Raw genomic sequence first — 19,279 nt, 5'->3', positions numbered from 1 at the left:
CAGAGTAGGCAGTTATAAATCAATTTCACAATGCATAATAAAACAGTGTAAATAATTGAAGAAAGAACCTCAGAGTTAATCCCGGCATGTCTGCTGTGTTTCATTTTAAAACAGGGAAGATCACGATAAAGTGAGTGTAGGCGCCTTTTCACCTTCGCTGCCTTTTACTTTCGCTAGGGACTCTCATCGATCCGCTCTGCTCATTTCCATCGTCGCCACTCCCGGCAGCACCACGTCCACGTTTTCGCGGCCAACTGACAGCAGGACTGCCGGTTTCGACTTCTCTCCCACCGGCGGTCCCTCGAGCAGTATTGCCAGTTTCTCTACGGCTTCTATCGCGATCTCTCTCGCGATCTCGGTCTCTTTCACGGTCGCGTGTGTCACGGTCACGATCTCTATTTCGATCATCCCCTCTGGTCCATCTGCGGTCGTCAGATCCCGGAGGCGGTGGCGGCGGAGGCGGAGGCGGTGCAGGATGTGGAGCACCTTTACTTGGTGCAGCACGGACAGAAGACTCGAACGAGCCGCCACTTTGCGAACTAGGACCGTCGTAGCGATCACGTTTGTCCCTTCTTGATCTGCCAAGAGGCTGGGTTTGTGAGCTATCCATGATTTGACCAGCTCTTCTTGGCTCTTGCGGATTGCGCAAGTCATCTCTGTTGTCTGATGGTTCATTAGCACGGCCGCGGTCACGATCGCGGTTGCGTTCGCGGTCTCGATCTCGATCTCGATCACGTTCTCTGTCGCGCTCTCTATCTCTATCCCGAGGCTCCCGCTCTCTGTCGCGGTCACGATCACGCTCTCTTTCCCTTGGGCGTTCTCTATATTCTTCCCTCTTGGTGTCACCTCGCCTCACATCTTCATCACCACGCCGGCTTCGCTCACGGTCTCTATCTCGATCATTTGTTCGGTCTGAAATCTGATCCGTGCTACGATCTGGTGTATGAGTGCCGCTGGAACTATGACGAGGTGAAGCTCGGGTCTGAGACGCAGCTTCTTCAATGATTTCACTCCTGCGACCTGTTCGTCCCGCTCTGCGCGTCTCCTCTTCAAGTTCTTGACGATGGGACTCTTGTCGAGGCGTACCGTTCGCTCGGGGAGGGAATAAATCTGGCTTTCCTCCAGCCTGGCCTGCGCTGCTTGGAACCTCGGCGGGAGTTTGCGGCCTAGTTGTTTGCGGTGATAGAGCAGTTGCGGCGCTACTCTGGCGACCAGTAGCGCCTCGACCCCTAATCGTAGTGCCTTGACTAGCTCTATCTGGAGGCCCGGAACCTTGCTGCAACATGTTATTCAAGCCAGCAAACCTCTTGTCACCCCGACCTCGCTCACTGGGGAATCCAGATCCTGGTGCTGAAGTTCGTGTAGGCGATGGGCCGGCTGGTGCTCCACCACGAGGGCCAGAAGGTGCCGAAATGGGTGCAGGGGAGGGTGGCTGCCCACTTGTCCCAAACGAACGATCCGGGGCTTGAAGGGCACGTAGTCGATCTGGATGGATACCAGAAGTGTCAAGGGGTAAGGGCCCACTGGGACCAGAAGTAGGAGGGCCTTGATCTTGGTGTTGTCCATGTCTTCCACCGGTCCAGCTGGACGGCCCAGTGGGAGGTTGGCGATCAGAGTGCAATGGAGGACCAGTCTGTAAGGGTGCTGGTGCCGTAGTATTTCTCGCCCCGCGTCCGGATATTGTTCGTCTTGGGCCGGATGGAATGTCGGTAGAACGGTCAAAACCCTCCTGCGAACGAATATACCTTGTTTCTTGATTCAGGCGCCCATAGTTAGGGTCGGATGGGGGGCGCAACTCTCGTGAATCCCGTGGGAAATCTGGCTGAGAACGAATGTCGGGGCCACTGGGTTGAGCTCTGTCACCCCTTGGCCCAAGGGGTACATCGTCACGGCGAGACATTTGCGGAGGAAAAGTCTTTCTATCGTCGCGGTCGTCAACTTTATCTTGTCTGCCACGATTTTCCTCTGATCGTGGAGTAGGAGGTCGGGAAGAGTGCGGCCTTCTGTCATCTCTTTGGAGCCTTCCGGGCTCCTGACGCTGGGTGTGATCACGGTTCGTGTCAGCTTTACCGTCGTGGAACGGCTGAAAGTTTGGCATTCGAGAGGGATGCATCTCATCGCGAGGTTGCCGATAAGAGTCTTGTCTTGGTTGCAAAGTATCCGCTTGATTTCCCCTGCTCCTGTTTAATCGATCCGGGCGTTCTTGATCACGTGGAGGCGCCAAATCACGACCGCCAAGTCGACCAAGATGATCTTCCGTGAGTACGCGGCGCGAGAAATCTCTATCCATGCGCCCAGGCTCTCTTCGCTCCCGATCATCGTTAGCACGACCGTGGATCCTTGTGTCACTTGGGTGCGAATGGTCGCTGACCATCTCCTGACGACCATGGTGCGGCTGTCGCGAATAGTCTTGGTATCTCGTTTCACGACCATCGCCTCGAGCATCTCGCCTCTCGGGAGCCTCTAAAGGTTTCACTGACATCCGTCCATCCCTATAAGAACGGGGAGGCTCAGGTTTGTTGGGTAAGTTTGGAGGCGGCTGTCGCATTGCGGGCCCCGATTGCCAATCAACTTCCGGTCGTTTGGGAATGTTCGCCGGCTGAGACGCCTCTGATCGTGGTCTTCTTTCTGGCCGAAGCTCCAGCGTTGTATTCCTTGGAGGAATCGGAGATTGAGTTTCTCGAGGTAACTCAGCCGAAGGCTCCGGTGGCGCTTTGTTGACTAGCTGTTCATTGGCATTGGCTCCTTGCCTGTCTACTTCAATGGGATTTTGCTCGTCCACGGTGGGTTCCGTGCCACTCGTTTGCTGACTAGGAGAGGGTTGAGCAAGAGGTGTAGCTGAATTTTGAGCCTGAGCAGCTTTCTTCGCGTTCGCGGCCCTTGCATCATCAACCTCTCCCTCCTCTACCTCCGATTTACTTACACCATTTGCGCTGGAACTTGTCAGCGAAAACGGAACAATTTGATGGGAAAAGAACGGATCAGATCTACGTACTTTGCAGGAGCGCTGGTGGGCTTGAACTCGGGAGCTGCTGCGTTAAGACCAGCTTTAGGTGTCGCCGAGCGAGATTGCGGTGTGGCTGATTTGGCGCCAGCGGTCTTTTCAGCTGCCACAGACTGGTTCTATTTCGGGTTAGAGTGCTCGTGTGTAAGATTTATTCGAGGGACTTACAAGCATGAACGCTTGAGGAAGAAGCCACTTCTTCTCCCTTCTTTGTAGGTCACCGATTAACGAAGCTGCTGGAATTTTGACGTCATCACGAGAATCTGTCGTCTTCAAATTATTGACAATGGTGAGCATATCGGTCCCTATCCAATTAAGAGCAGGGAAATGCTGAACAACCGCTTTCAGGACGCTAATTGCGTTCCTGATATGCATATATTCGCCGCAGGTCAAGCATGTCTTCAGTGCCGCGCCGAAAAGTCGATGCCATTTGTATAAAATTCGTCGAAAATCTTCATAATCTAAAAAGACACTGGGTTTTCCCTCTGAGTCAACGGCGGTCGCAAATCCGGGGAGGTCTCGCTTGGCTCCATATGCTTCCTTCTCATAAACCGTTTTATCAGCATGCCATCTAGCTAGATCGCGGAAAACTTCGTTCAGAAAACGACCTAGATTATCAGCTTCCTTCGAGGTGCACTGGAAAATAATACTTGTTAATCGTTGATCACGGAAGAACTGATCCAGAAGTCCAACGGTCCTGAAATTCGGGGTGCCAGAGGAGTGGAGATATTTTAGAATTTTGAAACAGTAGAGAGCGTCAACAGGGGATAACAGAAGGCGAGGAAGCAAGCATTGTTGGATAATGGCGAGATTTAGAGCGTCGTGTTTCCCCCTCATTCCCGCAAACCATTTGTCCCGTTCTTTTTGCAGCCTTGCACGGGTCTGAGTAAATCCCTTGACATGCCGTTTATGTTCAAGGAGAATACGTTCATGTAATTCGTTGACTTGTTTCTTTTCTCGCTCTTTCCTTTGTGTTCCAGCTATGCTTAAATCAGAGCGGTCACTGGAAATGGCGATAACTTTCTTCTTTTGTCGCTCAAGCTCATCCTCGTATGATTTCTGAGGTACGTAAATGTCGTTGAGCGATAACTGCCAAAAGGTAGCGTAGAATGGCAGGCCAACAACTTCCCATAAATCATGCGGTAGCTTGGATTTCATCTTTTCCATCATTTCATCAAGAACAGGATGCCAAGGGGTAGTTTCTTCATTGGTTCCAGATGGCGTTGGCGGATTAGCAGAACTTTCTTGGCTGTCTTTTTGCGCCTCCTGGGAGGTGGAGTCAACCGTCATGAAATCGCCAGGTCCAATTTCCTCAGGACTCTGCCCGGCGTCTCCAGATTCTCCCATTTCCACATCGGCATCGAGAGTTTTGGATGGGGTAGCCGCTTCCGATTCTGCTTTCTTCGACTCGGCTTCACGCTGTCTCTTGTCGTGCTCAAGCACGCGATGCGCAATACTGGGGCGAGAAATCCAAAATGCTACTTCTGTCTGAATCCCAAACTCGCCAATAAGGGATGAGACGTCTGGAACAAAGGAATCGAACTCTTCAACGGTAAAATTAGCTCGAAGGAGGTCTAAGTACTGTGTTAATACGCGATGGATCTCGTCAAAGATATTGCCCAGTAACTTGAGTTCGATATCAGCCTCTGATTCCTTGAACACGCAAGTGACACGTTCTTGGGCGATAGCTATTAGAAGCTGACCGGCGAGTTTCGAATCAGTAAGGGCTCTCATAAGACGCTTGGATGTAGTCTTTGATTCGTGGCGTTTGTCCAGGAGCTGTAACATGGTCTGCGACTGTAGAACTTCACCTCCAGCCATCGCTTGAACTTGGGCATCGTTGAAGTTGGTATCGGTGACAATTCCGGCCATAGAGCTAATCAGCTGCTCTAAAACGATAAGATCGGTTGAGTTATTTTGGCGAAGCTGTTCCGCGACATACTGGAGAACAGGGACCGGGTTGACGATGCTCGAATATCTTTTGAAAACCCTGCCGGCGAAAGAAGCTAGAGAGTTCAGCCACCTACTCGTTAGCAAGCCGCTCTCTTGCATTCGACTGCGACCCTTCTGCCCCAAAGAATTGATCAAAGACCACGTCAAAATGTCGTAGCCCAAGTATGTGAAATATCGTGCGCACTCGACGACAACCTCAATTAAATTCTCATAGGATTCGATTTGGCCTACGGCCACGTTGATAACGATTCCAGGATTAGCGTATGCGATTTTTGCCAGGGTTCGCGCCATTGGACGAACATTTGTCTTGCTCAACCGCTTCAACGCATCCTTCGTCTCGAATCTAGCTTGATCAAAAGCAGATTTAATATCCGGTAAACGGGATGTCTGTCCAAAATACCATTCGGCATATATAGAAAACCGAACATGCTGAGGGAAGTAATTGAGTAATTCGAATACTTCGTTAACCACTCCAGGGTTGTTCTTCGTCAAGCTCAGTGCAGGAACTAATAACCGCCTGCACAAATCCATCCATCGTGTGCGGTTTGATTCTGATACGTCTTCCTTCAAGCTGTGTTTGCCGATTCTGGCCAATTTCGTTAAGAGGCTGGGATCTTGACCGATCTTCACACCCGATAAGTTTAAGAACGAACTGCAGAGCGCAAAGACGTCATCAATTGACTGACACACTGGAATACTGTCGGTCCAATCATCCCAGTAGAATCGATAGTCGGTTCCGTCATTGTCTTGTTTGTCCAGTAACGCCCAGCGAAGTACACGTTGTGGAGCAGCGTCTGACAGCCGTACACGACCTTGTGATACCGCACCTTGCTCCGAACCAACAATTTTCTTGCGGTCCCTCAGTTCGGACCGCGACGGTAGCGGTTGGACCGATTGATAGACCTTATGCAAGCAGTAATGGAGGATTCGGTGAATGTACTCGGGTAGTTCGGGATAGCCATCAAGAAGCCAAGGGAAACGGCCAAGAATATACAGAGATTCTGGAAGAGCACCAATGGCGAGCAAACTTTTTAATAACAGAACCTTCTGGTCGGCCGGTTCTGGGAGCTGTTCTTTCTCTTCGGTCTTTTGGGGAGCTGTTTTGTCTTTATCTTGTTCCTGTTCCTTGGCTGGCGTTGCGGACCTCGTCTCTAATCCACGAGATCTCGCGGGAAGGGTAAGAGTATCATCAGCCAGCGCTCCAGCTGTCATCAATGCATTCATCATGCCAGCACCACGGCGCCCAGCCTTTTCTCTTTCTGCCTTTTCCTTCATTTTTTCCTCCTTGAGTACTTCCATTTCTTCATCTGGTCGCCAAAGATGTGGATATAGGTCACGAAGTGATATAAAGCCAACTTTTATGAGAAGAGCGGCAAGATATATCAAATTGTCCGGCAGAACATCGGTGGCATTCCGTGCATCGGATGAATAAAATCGGAGCTTGAAGCCAAGTAGCTGCGCCGCAACCCTGTTTCCTTTGGGTGGTAACGTGCCAGTTTGTTCAATCCATTTTTGCGTCTCGTCCCTCGTTTCGACGTCGATATCGGAGACAAGCATGTGGTTATCGGAATCAGATGCCAAAGAGCGTCCAATTTCAAAGAATGCTTTAATGCCAACTTGTTTCGCTCTATCCCAGAATAGGCGATCTCTATGTTCATTCAGGCGGAGAGCTTCCTCCCGTTCTTCGTCCGTCGTAGACCAACCAGGGGAGCCCGGTAACGCCCATTTTGGTAACCCCAGTCCGATTCCACCCTCCGGAGCGTTATCCTCTTTCGGCCACCATGAGCTTGCGCGGAGAAACTTCACACAAAATCTGTACTGTTTGACGAGTACGGCGGCGAAGACATCTAGAGTTACGTCGAGCACCCTCCCGACATCCATGTCGAAGGCGCCAATCATTGCTTTCACCCTTTCAAACGTATCCTCCACAACCTCACTCGACGGTGGTTCGTTATTGCTAGTCGTGAAAAGTTCAGTAAGGAGTTTAGAATAACCCTCTGACTCTTCACGCAGTAGATTATAATTCGATTGACGGTAAAGGATGTTTGTCTGTTTCCGAATACCCATGCGGCCGAAGGTATCACGGATTAGGCCCAATGCTTGTAACAGAGGGGTATCGAGTTGGAGACGCATAAGAGATGGAGATATTCCAGTGGCAAAGGCGAGAGGTCGTAGATTTTCGCGGGAGGAGTCGGCATCTGTGAGGATTGATAGGGTGTCGAGGAAAATTGAATGGCTGTCGAAGGCAAGGTATGGTGCCGTTCGGTCTCCATCATTGGAGTCGGATCTTTCGCCAATTATCTGCTTGACGACTGCTCCGCCTTCGACAGGTGGTATTCGGCATTCGAATGCAGACTGGATAACTTCCTGAAAGAGGGACGCTAAAGTGATTGTGTCCACGTTTGAACAAGCCTCTTTTCCTACTTCGACGACCTGCTGTTTTCCGGTCGAGGACCAATTTTTGATCCGGTCGTCAGTAAGATAATCATAGGCGTAGGAAGATGGTTCGGCCTTTTTCGAAACCTGGGGTTGTGGGGTCGGAGACTCTGTAATTGCGGGTGCTGGCAATCCATTCGTTTGGGAAAGCTTGGGCTCGTCTGCAGTTAAAGGCGAAGCTACCCTTGAGCTTTCTCGCAGCTGGAAACTAGATCCATCACTTCCTCTGCGGTTATTGCGATTGCCTCTACTGGCTCTTCTACCGCCCCTCCCGCGAGTGTCTCCCCCATCCCTGGACTGGTTATAGTATTGGCTCTGCTGCTGCTGGGCAAGGTTGAGATTTGCAGGCCGGTGAGGAGATGGCCGGGAGCCATCATTGTTCCAGTCGCCAGACCACGACCGATCGCCTCGCTTACGCTTGTTGCCGGTGCCTGGCGGCATGGCCGGCGATATAAATCAAAGGACTCCTCTGGATAGGCAAAGTTTGCTAGGATTGATTCATCAACAGACCTGCGAAGCTGAAGTCAGAACGTTTGCTAGTGGGGAAAAAAGATACAAAGGAGAGGAGCACTACCATCTGCGCGAGCTAGACGAGAGGCATTAGAGTCGTGAGTGAATCGTCAGGTCGTCTGCTGTCGCCTGTGTTGCCGCCAGAGGCCTTTGCCAGACGGTCCTGCTCGGTGCTCCCTGCCAGCCCAGGAATGGCCGCCGCCTCCATCGACTTGCGTGCCGCGCTAGTCCTGAAACGGAATAAAGCTTTACTGAAATCACGTGGTTGATAAAGAACGCCAAGCCCACGTGGCTCTCAAGTGGATTATTAAGCAGTCCTTGGCAGATCGCCTCACTTTGCATTTGTCCATCAAAAAAAAAAGGCGCGCAGCCGTTTACCAAATGACAAAATGGGCGCCGAAATCAGGAATTGTGGTTTTCTTTCAAGGGAAACGAATGATTCAAAGAAATTCTCTTCGAGCTTGAGCCCTCTACTGCTGGAAGAGTTTCCAAGACATTACGCGCGGGATCCTTAGGATCTGTCCTCACCAGCAGCCATGGCTTCACCGAAGAACCAGGACAACAACGGCGCTAGGGCTATGAACGCGATTTTCCTGCTAGATATTTTCCCCTAATTGAACTAAGACGCCCTCATTTTCTCCAATAACATGCTATAGCCAAATTATACATCTGAAGGCCTTAACTCATTCCAGGCTCTCATCCACTGCCATCATCAGTTAAGGGACAGAAAATCGCCCGTCTTGAACATATTCTAGGCTGCCCCCCCATCGAGGACCCTTTCTTTTCTTTCTTTCTTTCTTTCTTTCTTCCTTTACCCCTTTTTTTTTTTTTTTTTTTTTTTTTTTTTTTTTCCCCACACCACCGTGACGAACGCCGTCGAGGAGATATGCCAGTTCCCAAAACACCATCCAGTCCTGAGGTTCTTTGTTTTGAAGATCTAATCCAGGGCTTCAAAAGTCAACTTCACGTTTGGGAGCTGCCTTTGAACTTGCTTCCATTTTTATCCCAAAATAATGCTCACGTCCCCCCAATCCAGGTGCGTTTGAGTCATCAAAGAGCACCTCCGCTGTCTTCGTCGTGACACTGCCATCAGTGGTCGATCAGCGGAGATTCAATGGGCTTTGATATATAGTAAGTGAAGTGCATTCAACTTATCAGAGGCCCTTCCGCGCCAGTTCTCGGAGGAGTGGATGTCCTCTCCCCGAGTTCAAGATCTTCTGTAGGTATTGTTTTAGGATCATTATCTCACAACGGAGCAGAGGAGTTGCCTGAAGCCAACGATTCTCGCTCGTTTTCCTTTCTCGATTAATAATACCATCCAAGGAAAGGCGGGGCTGCTTCCCAGAGATGTAACCCTTGCTTCCGCCATGCAGGCTTGAGTTGCTGATGCTCTGCCGCGCCGTTCTTCGTGGCGTCCCCTCGTGCGCTCCGCTACTGGGCATGACGTCATAGCTGTCATCTTCGCTCGCGACACGAAACGCGCTCCCCGCCTGGCATGGATACCAAAGCTATCACATTAAGAAATCACTTGCCTGGCTCCCAAGGACAGCAATGCAATTGTGTGGGCGATCCGAGTGTCTCCATCAAAAATTTCTTTCCCTCAAGTCTAGATCAGCTCGTCAGGGTACTAAATGCGGATGAATTGAGCACTCCGCAAGCTAAGCGCATCTTGGCCGCCTCTAGCAGCCATTCGTATCCCAAGGATCAAAAACCCAAAGTTCCGCTTTCGTATTTTCTGGGGAAGGCTGTGCCTCGTGCAAAAGTTGCAGCCTGGCACAGATCCTTCCAAAAAGGAAGATGTCGTGTTTTCCGAGATTGATAAATTCCTAGCTGATTCTCCCATGAAGATTCCGAGAACGCAGAGGTTCCTCATTTCTACATATACTCGTCATATTTATATCCCTGATCTGCCATTCTAAACCACGATGACAAGCCCCATCGCCTTCAAAGGCGGCTGTGCCTGCTCCAAAGTTCGCTACACCAGCACCGTCTTCCCCGAATGGATAGGCCACTGCCTCTGCACAACCTGCCGCAAATGCGCCGGTGCTCCCTATCAAACCTTCGCTGGTTTCCCCCGCAGCGCCATAACTTGGACTACCGAACCACCCAAATACTTCCGGGCAAGCGACTTTGCCAAACGCGGGTTCTGTGACCAGTGCGGTTCGAGTCTGACCTTCGAGGTTGACTCTACCCCGGACAAAATCTCGCTTTCACCAGGCAGTTTTGACGATTGGGACGTGCAAGGCGGGAAAGACGCCTTTGTGAAGCCGGAGGGTTATATCTTTGCGGCAGAGAAGGCCGTGTGGTATGAGTTACCGAATGATGGGTTGCCGAGACATGAAAAGCTACCCCCTGCGGAGCCTGAGAAAGATAAGGAGGCTGCAGAAAGCAAATGAATCCATATAAATTGGTCATGGTTTAAATGATGTTATCGTTTCCTTTGAATACATAACGGCCAGATGAAGATGGCGTTTCCCGGTTAGGCGGTTTGTGGAGTTATGCCATATAGTGAGAGAACCTTTGTTGACTGAGAAAAGAAAACAGGCTTAACGCAAGCAATTTACCTGCAGTAACATACAAGTTCTAGAATGAAAGAACTGACCGTCGATGTAACTATACATTCGTACACTATCGACACACTTTAGAAGGCAGCCCTAAAACAGAACATTTTCGCATCACCACAGATTTCATAAAAAGTGCTTGCTCAAGGCACGTCATATCGCTGCAAATGCCGGGTGAGAAATCAATCTTGTATGAAAGCAGCATCGCATCGAGTACACATTAAACAGATTAGAATGTGCTTGTCGCCAAACGACTTGCCGCATTTTTCGCATCAACACGATCCTCATCGTCTTCAATTGTTCCACTTCGGGATCTGACGATACCCGTTCTTGACCCACTGCCATTCACTTCCGCATCCTCTTCGGGTAAGGGAGCAATAAGACTTCCAGTAATGCTTCGATTCAAACTATCACCTCGCCGAGGGACACCGCTCCACGCATCACCCTTGGGGCCTTGGCTGGAAGCCAAACTCGCCCGGCGAGCTGCAGGGTGCGACTCACGGCCCAAACGGCTAAGTCCGCCGGAAGAGTCAATCGCACGGACATCAGCACGCACGCTCTCGAGTGTACTGAGGGTGCGGCGTTCAAACTCAATTTGACGAAGTGTGTACTCTTTTATGCTAAGCAAAAGATCGTCTGCCGTACGGTTGAACCAGCGGCGCTTTTCTTGGAGCAGATTGTTGGTGACTCGTTGGGTCTTTTTCGTCAGGTATTCCTCGTGTTGGATAGCTTCATCCAAGGCGGTGATAGCCTCATCAACCTTGTCAGCTCGAACGGATGAGCTAGCCTTCAGTCGGTCAGCGGCAGCACGTTTGCTTCTTGATGCTTGCTGCGCTTGGATCAATTCACGCAAAAGAATATGGCGGTTTGTCAGAGTTTCCTTGACTATGAAAGCATCTGAAGAGTGGTAATTCAAAGGATCACTAAGTGTCGTGGCTTCGGCTGTTCCTTGTGCTGCGTGATAATCGCCGACAGTTTGAATAATCTTGCCAAGCTTCCGGTAAGCGTTTGCCAATCCAGGATGAGTCTCCTGCACATGCATTTGTCCCAACTTGACACCTAAGTCGGATTCGGCGAGCGCAAGCCCTGTAGACCCTGTTTAGCCATGACTCTAGCAGAAGATAACACACATAGACCTACCTCTCCTAGCTTTTACAATGCGATCAACTTTCTGGGCTGTTTCCATGGTTCCAAGGTAAAATCGTTTAACGATGGGTCGCGCATCTAAAAGCTCTGGAGTATCGTCTGGCGGCGGAGCAAACTGCTTCAAATATTTCCTTCGAACACCCGTAGCAGGTTGTTTCATTCTAATCATGGGACTGTAGCCCGCATCGCTTTCCACAAAGAGGACAACCTCTTCATCATGCATAAGTACATCGTTGCTACAGACATAATTGAGCCACCTCTGCATCGAAGCTTTCACGCGCATCTCATCTTCATCCGTTCCGGCACCAGCCGGTGTGAGCGGCGGAGGAACAGCAGGGACAATCGCCTCGGGGTTGGATGATATTAGGTGGTCGGCCAATTTAATGAACTCGGAATGGGTACGTCGTACATCGCGGAATTGAGTGGTTCTGAACCTGGGTATATTGGTCTAAGTTGAGGAGGCATCGTTAGTAAATCATGTACTGTCTTCTGCCAGATCTGGACACAGGACATGTGACATACGTGCACATCAAAGCGTAGGATTGGATCTTTCTTCCCAACTCTTTCCAGACCAGTGATCTTCGCTTGCAGCTTGTATTGAGAAGCATTCTGTCGCGATTGCTGTCTGGCTCCGGTTTGGTATCTTGCGGGCGCGTGAGCGCGGCCGGGCGTTTGGGAGTGAGGCTGGTGTGGGTGGGCCTGTTCGGCGTGGCCCTCGTCATAATTGGTACCGTCTGTCTGAGAATTCTGAAGGCGATCTGACAAGCCAGAGGAGTTTGTGGCCCCCGTTGTTGGAGGCTGCATATGCTCCGATGCGTCTGTGTAAGGAGAGTCGTGCTGCGGGGGCGGCAAAGGGGACGGCGGAAAGTCAGCCGCAGGAGGGATGGTCCTATCAACTCGCGGAGACGAAGAACCCCATGGTGATGTGCCAGCGGGATGATCTGGATCGTTGGATATAGATGAATAATCCATGGTTAGTGATTCTCAAAATGGTGAGTTTGTGATGCCTGTGGATGGATATGCGAAGGCAGCGAAGGCTAACAAGACAGCTCAGCGATCATCGGACGCGGCAAGCTGCCCTTCGATGTGGTCTGCTAGAGGCAAAGGAGGACGAAAAGAAATGCCTAAAAGAAAGAAATCAATTCGTTAATCATAAAAAAGTAGAGGAGCGAGTTCATGAGAGGCCTAAGGATTCCGAAAACCAGCAGCTTTGACCCGGTTTGGATGGCGGTTTGGGTCTTGCGGTCCAGACACCGCCGCCGCACCCAAACGGTTTCTGCCCCCCAGTCCAACCGAAATCTCTACATTCTCAGCAGCTCCAAACTCAATCTATGAACCAGCATTTGGAACGATATCACTCCCGCCTGTAGCCATTGATAAATACAGCTGTCGTTCTGGCCTCTATAATCGCTCAATAAAAAAAAATAATTCTGAACATGCTATGATCCTTTCAGCCACCTGTCGGGATGTTCGTTGCTTCTCACTATCCCATCAGATGGGTGTGCTCAAGGTGCCACCGAGGCCTAGCCGGTCGATTGAGGACGTCATTGAGGCCCTTGAGGCTTCCAGTCCGCGGATATTCAACGTCTCCTGATCCAAATGCAATTGAGGATCTGAATCTTACTCGAAATATCGGGATCATCGCCCACATCGATGCGGGAAAGACGACCACAACAGAGCGTATGCTCTACTACAGCGGATTCACTAGAAGGCTCGGCGACGTTGACGATGGATCAACTGTAACGGATTTCCTCCCTGCTGAAAGAGCCCGGGGAATAACTATACAGTCCGCCGCAATTACTTTTCATTGGCCTCCAGTTGACCAGAGCACAGCAAGCTCCGAAGATGCGAAGGCAAAAGGACTTCCAAGGTCCGTTCTACCGCACACTATCAACCTCATAGATACTCCCGGACATGCCGACTTCACATTTGAAGTTTTACGGTCCTTGCGTATCCTGGACGGAGCCGTATGCATTTTGGACGGTGTTGCTGGGGTTGAAGCCCAAACAGAACAAGTATGGCATCAGGCCTCTACGTACAGTATACCCCGTATCGCCTATGTTAACAAACTCGATCGTGAAGGTGCTGCATTCGGTAGAACCGTGAAAGAGATCGGATCAAGGCTTGGTGCATGGCCGGCTGTATGCCAAATCCCATGGTTTGAAGGCGGCGACGGCAAATTCAGAGGTGTTGGTGATATCATTTCACTACAAGGTCTGTACTGGGAAGCTGGCGGAGATGGCAAGCAAATCATTGCATCAGGCTTGAAGGATTTAGAGCAACAAGATGGCCAGTTCGCCCAGGAGATGAAGAATGCACGAATTGCCCTCGTCGAACTCTTGAGTGAGCACGATGATACCATGGTGGAATGTTTCCTAGAGCACGATGAAGACCATCTAGCAGTTAAACCAATTGAGATCTGGGAGAGTCTGCGACGCTGCCTGTTACGAGACGGTAACAGGGTCATTCCGACCTTTGCGGGCGCGAGCTTCAGAAACATTGGCGTGCAGCCACTCCTTGACGCCGTCGTTAACTTGCTTCCAAGTCCGACTGAGCGGCCTGATCCAGAAGTTAGCATTGGATCAGTCAAAACCGGCTTGCAGAATCTTCTTGCAGGGAAGGTTTCTCTGGAAAGCACAAATAATCCAACGAAACATAAGCATAAAAAGAAACACGCATCGCTGCACTCGGACACTACTACTGCCCTTCAGAAATTAGAATGTTGTGCTCTCGCCTTTAAGGTGGTGAGCGATGCAAGGAAAGGCGTTCTGGTATACGCCCGTGTCTACTCCGGGACCCTCAACCGAAACGCACTATTATTCAACACAAACCTTGACGTTTCGGAGAGAGCGCCTCGAATTTTTAAGATGTATGCGAACGAGGCTGTTGAGGTGCAGTCCATTCCAGCTGGACATATCGGCGTTATTGCCGGGTTGAAGTTTGCCAGGACTGGCGATACATTGCTATCCTTCACCGGAAACAAGCAAAGTGCACCGGAACTATTGAACACGTTGCAACTTCGCCCTATCGATGTTCCTCCCCCTGTGTTCTTTACCAGCGTTGAGCCATATAGTCTTAGCGAGGAAAAGAATATGCAAGACTCTCTGGCATTGTTGCTCCGTGAAGACCCTAGCCTTCACGTCTCTGTTGATGAAGATTCGGGCCAGACTCTGCTGAGTGGCATGGGCGAACTTCATCTAGAGATAGCCAGCGATCGACTTGTTAAAGATTTCAAAGCAAAGGTGTCCACCGGACACATTGAGATCGGATATCGAGAGTGTATCTCGGAGGCTTCATCTTCAACAACACGGATCTTTGATAAAGAAATCGCAGGCCGGAAAGGTAAAGCAGGATGTGCAGCTGTTGTGCAACCCCTTTATGAAGGACAGGAAAACGAACGTACGGAAGATCCGAGCATCCTCTTCTCGAAAGAAAAAGATGGCAACCGAATCACAATCAAAGCTCCGGGTCTTATTTCGACGGAGAAGACGAAGCTACCCGGGGACCTTCTTCCGCATCACCTGTCTCTGCCAGTGATTCAGAGTTCTATATATAATGGTTGTCTCGCTGGACTTACACGCGGGCCAAAGTATTCTTTCCCAGTACACAGCGTGGATGTCACCCTGACCTTCGACATAACAGAGCATCTCTTCGGCAGCGATACCACACCGTCCGCGCTTTCAGCCGCAGCTCGTCTCGCAACCCAATCCGCACTCAAAGAAGTCTCGTCAAATGCATCTCTCATGGAGCCTGTCATGAACGTCTCAATCAGCGTCCAGGAATCAAGCCTCGGTGCGGTGGTACACGACATTTCTTCCTCGCGGGGTGGTCATATCGTTTCCCTAGATGATGATACGTCTTCATCAGCAGAAGCTACACTCGACCTGCCTCCGATCGATGTATCTAAGATATACGCCCCACGCGACCCATTCGGGTCATCATCACCAGATGATAGATTGTCCAATGCAACGGCCAACCAGTCACGTATGATAACGGCCAAGGTCCCCCTGAAGGAGATGGTTGGGTACTTGAAGCATCTGCGTAGTTTGACGGGTGGCAGGGGAACCTTTGTGATGAGTGTTGACCGATTCGAGAAGATGAATAACCAGAGGGAGAAGGCTGTTTTAACGGAAATGAGAGGGTTGTAACCGCAACTTTCAGCGCCGATTATATTTTATTTTTATTTTTTTTTCTTTTCGCTTTGGACAACGTCATCGAGACTTTTTCAAAGCTTGGGTCCACGGCCAGTGTGCTTCTACTTCTTTTTTGTATTATTATGAATGTAAAACTAGACAAAAAAACGCTGGGCTGTTCACGTCGATGCTCTGTGCTTTACGTCGGTGAGCGCTGAAAAGCACGCCTTCCTACTCTTCTTCGCCGGCGTCTCCGTCCCTTTCCGTTGGGGGTGTAGACTCTCGCTTCCACGAAGACCTCAAGCTGCTGTCTTTGCTCGTTTTGTTCCCTCAGAAATAAGTTTCGCGGACGCAGTTCGTCCATCATAATCTAAGGCATAGTTCTTCTGAACTTGGTCGGAAAGGGCCCCCAAACACGTCCTGCGCCTGATCTTAGCAGCGACACCAAAATATGGATTCCCAAGCACCTGTTACCAACGAATCCACCGCATCCGGTAAAATGCACGGCGAGCCATCACTCATGTCGGTTCTTGCCTCTTCATGCTGGAACTGTGAAGCGCGAACTCGCACAGAGATTGTCTACCTGATTCCTCATCACGATCCGGCTGTAAGTCTCGCCGGAACCTCCTGTTTTCGCTGCATGATGGAAAAGCTAATCTAGCCGCAAGCTGGGCCTTCTCTCGAGACTGGGGTTCATCCAGGAACCGCTCCAATCACCATCCAACATGGTTCCCCTGTGCCCGACTTGCCGTGCAAATTTTGACAGCACTGTGGACCCTGGCTTTGTTTTCCTGCCTGTCGACTTGAAGTATTTCATGCAATATGAAGAAAATGATTACCAGAACAGATGCCAACAGTTACTCTCTGGGAGAAAAATTGAGCCTAGAACATTCCCGACGGCACGGAATTATTTGGATCACCAAATCAAGCAGGGTGTGGTTCGTCCGACTTCGACAGGTGGGCTATACCGCCGAGTCTTCTTTAAGAACTTTCTCCCTCCTGCAACTAATATGAAGCATCTGGAGTTACCCAAGACCTTTAATGGCTCGCCCATCGCAACCATTCGCCGTGCCTTCCAGGCTCTGGGGAGTCTTCGTTGCGGAGCCTGGTCTGAAGTGAGAGACGACCTCTTTAAACTACAGGGTTTATATTCTCGATGCTTACCGGAGACGCCGGATCTTCAAGATCTTGCAAAACCGAAACGATCCGTTAATGGCACTCGTGTTATGGTTCTAAAGGCCTGCCGCAATCGAATAAACAATTTGCCGAACTAGGAAGTTCGAAGGAACCTTTTTTTTTTTTTTCCTTTGTCTTTTCTTTTCTTTTCTTTCTTTCTTTTTTTTTTTTGAGTGGATATCTCTTAATCTTTGTGGTCTGCACTTTTTATCTCCTTAATTTTGCCTCCACTGGTCGCTTATTCTTATGTTTGGTCGATATATCTGTTAGCCGAAGGTCAAGTTGGATATTGAAGCGAAGGCTCTATAATATTAGCCTATGCAATGACATAAGCGTTGAATTCATCTTAACGTGAAAGAGAGCTGTAATAGAAAAGCCGGCGGAAAGAGGATATTTATATATACGAGAAAGCTGGTATGAGACCCATCACCAAAAGAAACGCCACCAGAGAGTAATCCAACAACGTGGCCGGGTAAGTCTCAACAATGTCAATATAAGGGTTCGCTGGGCGTGTATATCATGGTCCATTTTTTTTTTTTTTTTTTTTTTTTTTTTTTCTCTCACCAATTTTCATCCCAATCATCTTTTCCCTTTGGTGCCGAAATTCCGCCAGTGCTTGACCCTGTCGTTGTCGTTGTCGTCGTCGGGGTGTTCTTCTTCATCGCTGCAGTCCCGATTGCCCCGGGTTTACTCAGCGGCGTGCTTCTCGATTCCCCAAGGGCAGCAAAATCGTCCCAAAAGTCTTTTCTTTCCGGCTCAAAGCGCCTCGATGCAGATGTTGACCTGTTGCTGGATCCATCTGAGGGACCCTCGACGAAACGATTGAATGAGTCTGAAGCGCCGCGGGCGCCGGATTGGATATTGCGAGATACTTCCGCTGCTGCTATACGGGCCTGAGCTGCAAGATCAGATTCGGCGAGCTGTGAAGCGAAGAATAGGTATTAGCCACACTGTCAGGTATTACATATCTCTTGGAAAAAATTGGGATGAACGTTACGCACAGACTTCGCGGCCGGTTGTAGGTAGCTATCATTTACCGTCTTCGCACTCTTCCCGATTGTACTTGTGAACCAGCCGAATCCCTTCGTCAAGGCGGCAACGGGGTCGGTTTGGAAGTCGTTAATTCCTGGTATACTGTCACCTTGAGATGTCTGTCTTGCTGCTGGCATTCCGCCTCCAAATCCAGTGTACTTCCCACCCTGCGAGGGAGGCAGGCTTTCGGATCGAGCAGCATTCTCTCCACCCAACTTCGCGAAATAGTCTTCATTCTGCTCTTTCCGACTCCTCATCCTGCCTATGTCCCCAGGAGATACTGCCCTGGATTGATCTGGGCTGATACTCCCCAGCGTACCTGGAGTATTTGTCCGCGAAGTAGCATTCTTCTTCTCCTCACCAGGCACATACTCCCTGCCTTCTACCTTGGCCGTCAATCTCGCCTTCCACTCCTCTCCGACGTCACCGCTATATCTCTCCTTTATCGTAGCATCGTCAAACGTCGTTCCCTCTGCCATGGTTGTAGAGTGACCGTCGAAGAATTGTTTCCACGGCTCATTGCCTCCATGCTCCATCCGCTGTATCTCTGCCATCTTAAACGCGTCCATTGTTATGCTCCGGATAAAGGATATATGCACACCGAGTCCCCTGTGTATGCCTGCACAATTGAGACAGATGAACGTACCGAACTTGGGCGAAGCCTACATCACAAAATCCATCGCACCATCACAACCTGTCAGTCATAATCCATTAAGAGAACAAGAAGAAATACACCAAATCACTGTACACTCCATATGAGAAAACAGAGAGAAACATACCCATTGCGGCGACGGCGCACCGCAGTCGCAGCATCGATCGTTCCCCTTGGACTTCTGGATAAGAGCCAGCTAACAAACCCCGGGAATGTCAGCCCACGAAACCAATAATCTACCTACCTGCTCCCTTCCACTCCCAGCTTCAATTATCAGACTTACTTTATTCTTTGTCTCGGGATCGACCTCCCATAGCTTCGACATAGTGTCCGACTCTAGGTAGGCCAAACGCACAGGCACACTCCTGCAGCAACAGTCAGCAATGTACGAATGGAGGCCAACGCACCACCCAGGCGAGAAAGGAGGGTACAGTCAGCTCAACAAAGTAGTTCAAATAGTACCAAATAACTCCCTGCGTATCTCTCCGGGGAAAAAAATAAAAATAAAATAAAATAAAATAAAATAAAAGAGTCTGATGGAAATCGCGGGGGATACTACCAAAAAACATAAAAAAAAGCTTCCCCCTTAAAATCGCCGTCGATCAGCGGTAAGCCCGCCCCGCTCAGAACCAAGCCGTTCTGCACCAATCAGTTGACAGACTTGATGCGAGGAGGT

General features: G+C 50.0%; 6 protein-coding genes across 6 annotated transcripts; 3 read left to right on the top strand and 3 right to left on the bottom strand.

The window, feature by feature from the left end:
• Positions 1–148: 148 nt before the first annotated feature.
• On the bottom strand, positions 149–7,834 carry THO2 (THO complex subunit 2; the record flags this gene model as incomplete). The annotated part of the gene is made up of 3 exons (XM_003069408.2): positions 149–2,933; positions 2,996–3,123; positions 3,173–7,834. The coding sequence occupies 3 exons, from the start codon at positions 7,832–7,834 to the stop codon at positions 149–151; spliced, it is 7,575 nt and encodes a 2,524-aa protein (XP_003069454.1).
• A 1,843-nt stretch (positions 7,835–9,677) lies between these two features.
• Positions 9,678–13,013, bottom strand: VPS17 (Vacuolar protein sorting-associated protein 17). The gene is made up of 3 exons (XM_003069410.2): positions 12,133–13,013; positions 11,605–12,058; positions 9,678–11,550 (listed from the first exon to the last, which is right to left on the bottom strand). Exons 1-3 carry the CDS (start codon positions 12,580–12,582, stop codon positions 10,694–10,696), a joined length of 1,761 nt encoding a protein of 586 aa, XP_003069456.2. The 5' UTR covers positions 12,583–13,013; the 3' UTR covers positions 9,678–10,693.
• D8B26_006640 (uncharacterized protein) lies at positions 9,829–10,299 on the top strand (the record flags this gene model as incomplete). The annotated part of the gene is made up of 1 exon (XM_003069409.1): positions 9,829–10,299. One exon carries the CDS (start codon positions 9,829–9,831, stop codon positions 10,297–10,299), a length of 471 nt encoding a protein of 156 aa, XP_003069455.1.
• A 63-nt stretch (positions 13,014–13,076) lies between the features above and the next one.
• On the top strand, positions 13,077–15,758 carry MEF2 (Ribosome-releasing factor 2, mitochondrial; the record flags this gene model as incomplete). The annotated part of the gene is made up of 1 exon (XM_003069411.2): positions 13,077–15,758. One exon carries the CDS (start codon positions 13,077–13,079, stop codon positions 15,756–15,758), a length of 2,682 nt encoding a protein of 893 aa, XP_003069457.2.
• A 436-nt stretch (positions 15,759–16,194) lies between these two features.
• Positions 16,195–17,228, top strand: D8B26_006637 (uncharacterized protein; the record flags this gene model as incomplete). Its single annotated transcript, XM_066125247.1, has 3 exons — positions 16,195–16,350; positions 16,412–16,951; positions 17,190–17,228. 3 exons carry the CDS (start codon positions 16,195–16,197, stop codon positions 17,226–17,228), a joined length of 735 nt encoding a protein of 244 aa, XP_065981329.1.
• GCS1_2 (Zn finger-containing GTPase- Activating Protein for ARF) lies at positions 16,549–19,226 on the bottom strand. The gene is made up of 5 exons (XM_003069412.2): positions 19,163–19,226; positions 18,731–18,968; positions 17,921–18,613; positions 16,908–17,839; positions 16,549–16,848 (listed from the first exon to the last, which is right to left on the bottom strand). Exons 3-4 carry the CDS (start codon positions 18,518–18,520, stop codon positions 17,480–17,482), a joined length of 960 nt encoding a protein of 319 aa, XP_003069458.1. The 5' UTR covers positions 18,521–18,613; positions 18,731–18,968; positions 19,163–19,226; the 3' UTR covers positions 16,549–16,848; positions 16,908–17,479.
• Between the last annotated feature and the right edge of the window lie 53 nt (positions 19,227–19,279).

This window comes from Coccidioides posadasii, chromosome 3, assembly GCF_018416015.2.
Source record: "Coccidioides posadasii str. Silveira chromosome 3, complete sequence".
NCBI classification, from domain to species: Eukaryota; Fungi; Ascomycota; class Eurotiomycetes; order Onygenales; family Onygenaceae; genus Coccidioides; species Coccidioides posadasii.
Note: the sequence above shows the minus strand (reverse complement) of the source record. Positions and strands in the feature narration are given on the sequence as shown.

Coding starts and splice junctions, on each gene's coding strand:
- VPS17 (XM_003069410.2), bottom strand. CDS start 12,582: ATGGATTATTCATCTATATCCAACGATCCAGATCATCCCGCTGGCACA. Junction 12,059..12,132: donor TCCTACGCTTTGATGTGCAC/GTATGTCACATG, acceptor TCCTCAACTTAG/ACCAATATACCCAGGTTCAG. Junction 11,551..11,604: donor CATTGTAAAAGCTAGGAGAG/GTAGGTCTATGT, acceptor CAGGGTCTACAG/GGCTTGCGCTCGCCGAATCC.
- GCS1_2 (XM_003069412.2), bottom strand. CDS start 18,520: ATGGACGCGTTTAAGATGGCAGAGATACAGCGGATGGAGCATGGAGGC. Junction 17,840..17,920: donor TACAACCGGCCGCGAAGTCT/GTGCGTAACGTT, acceptor TTCGCTTCACAG/CTCGCCGAATCTGATCTTGC.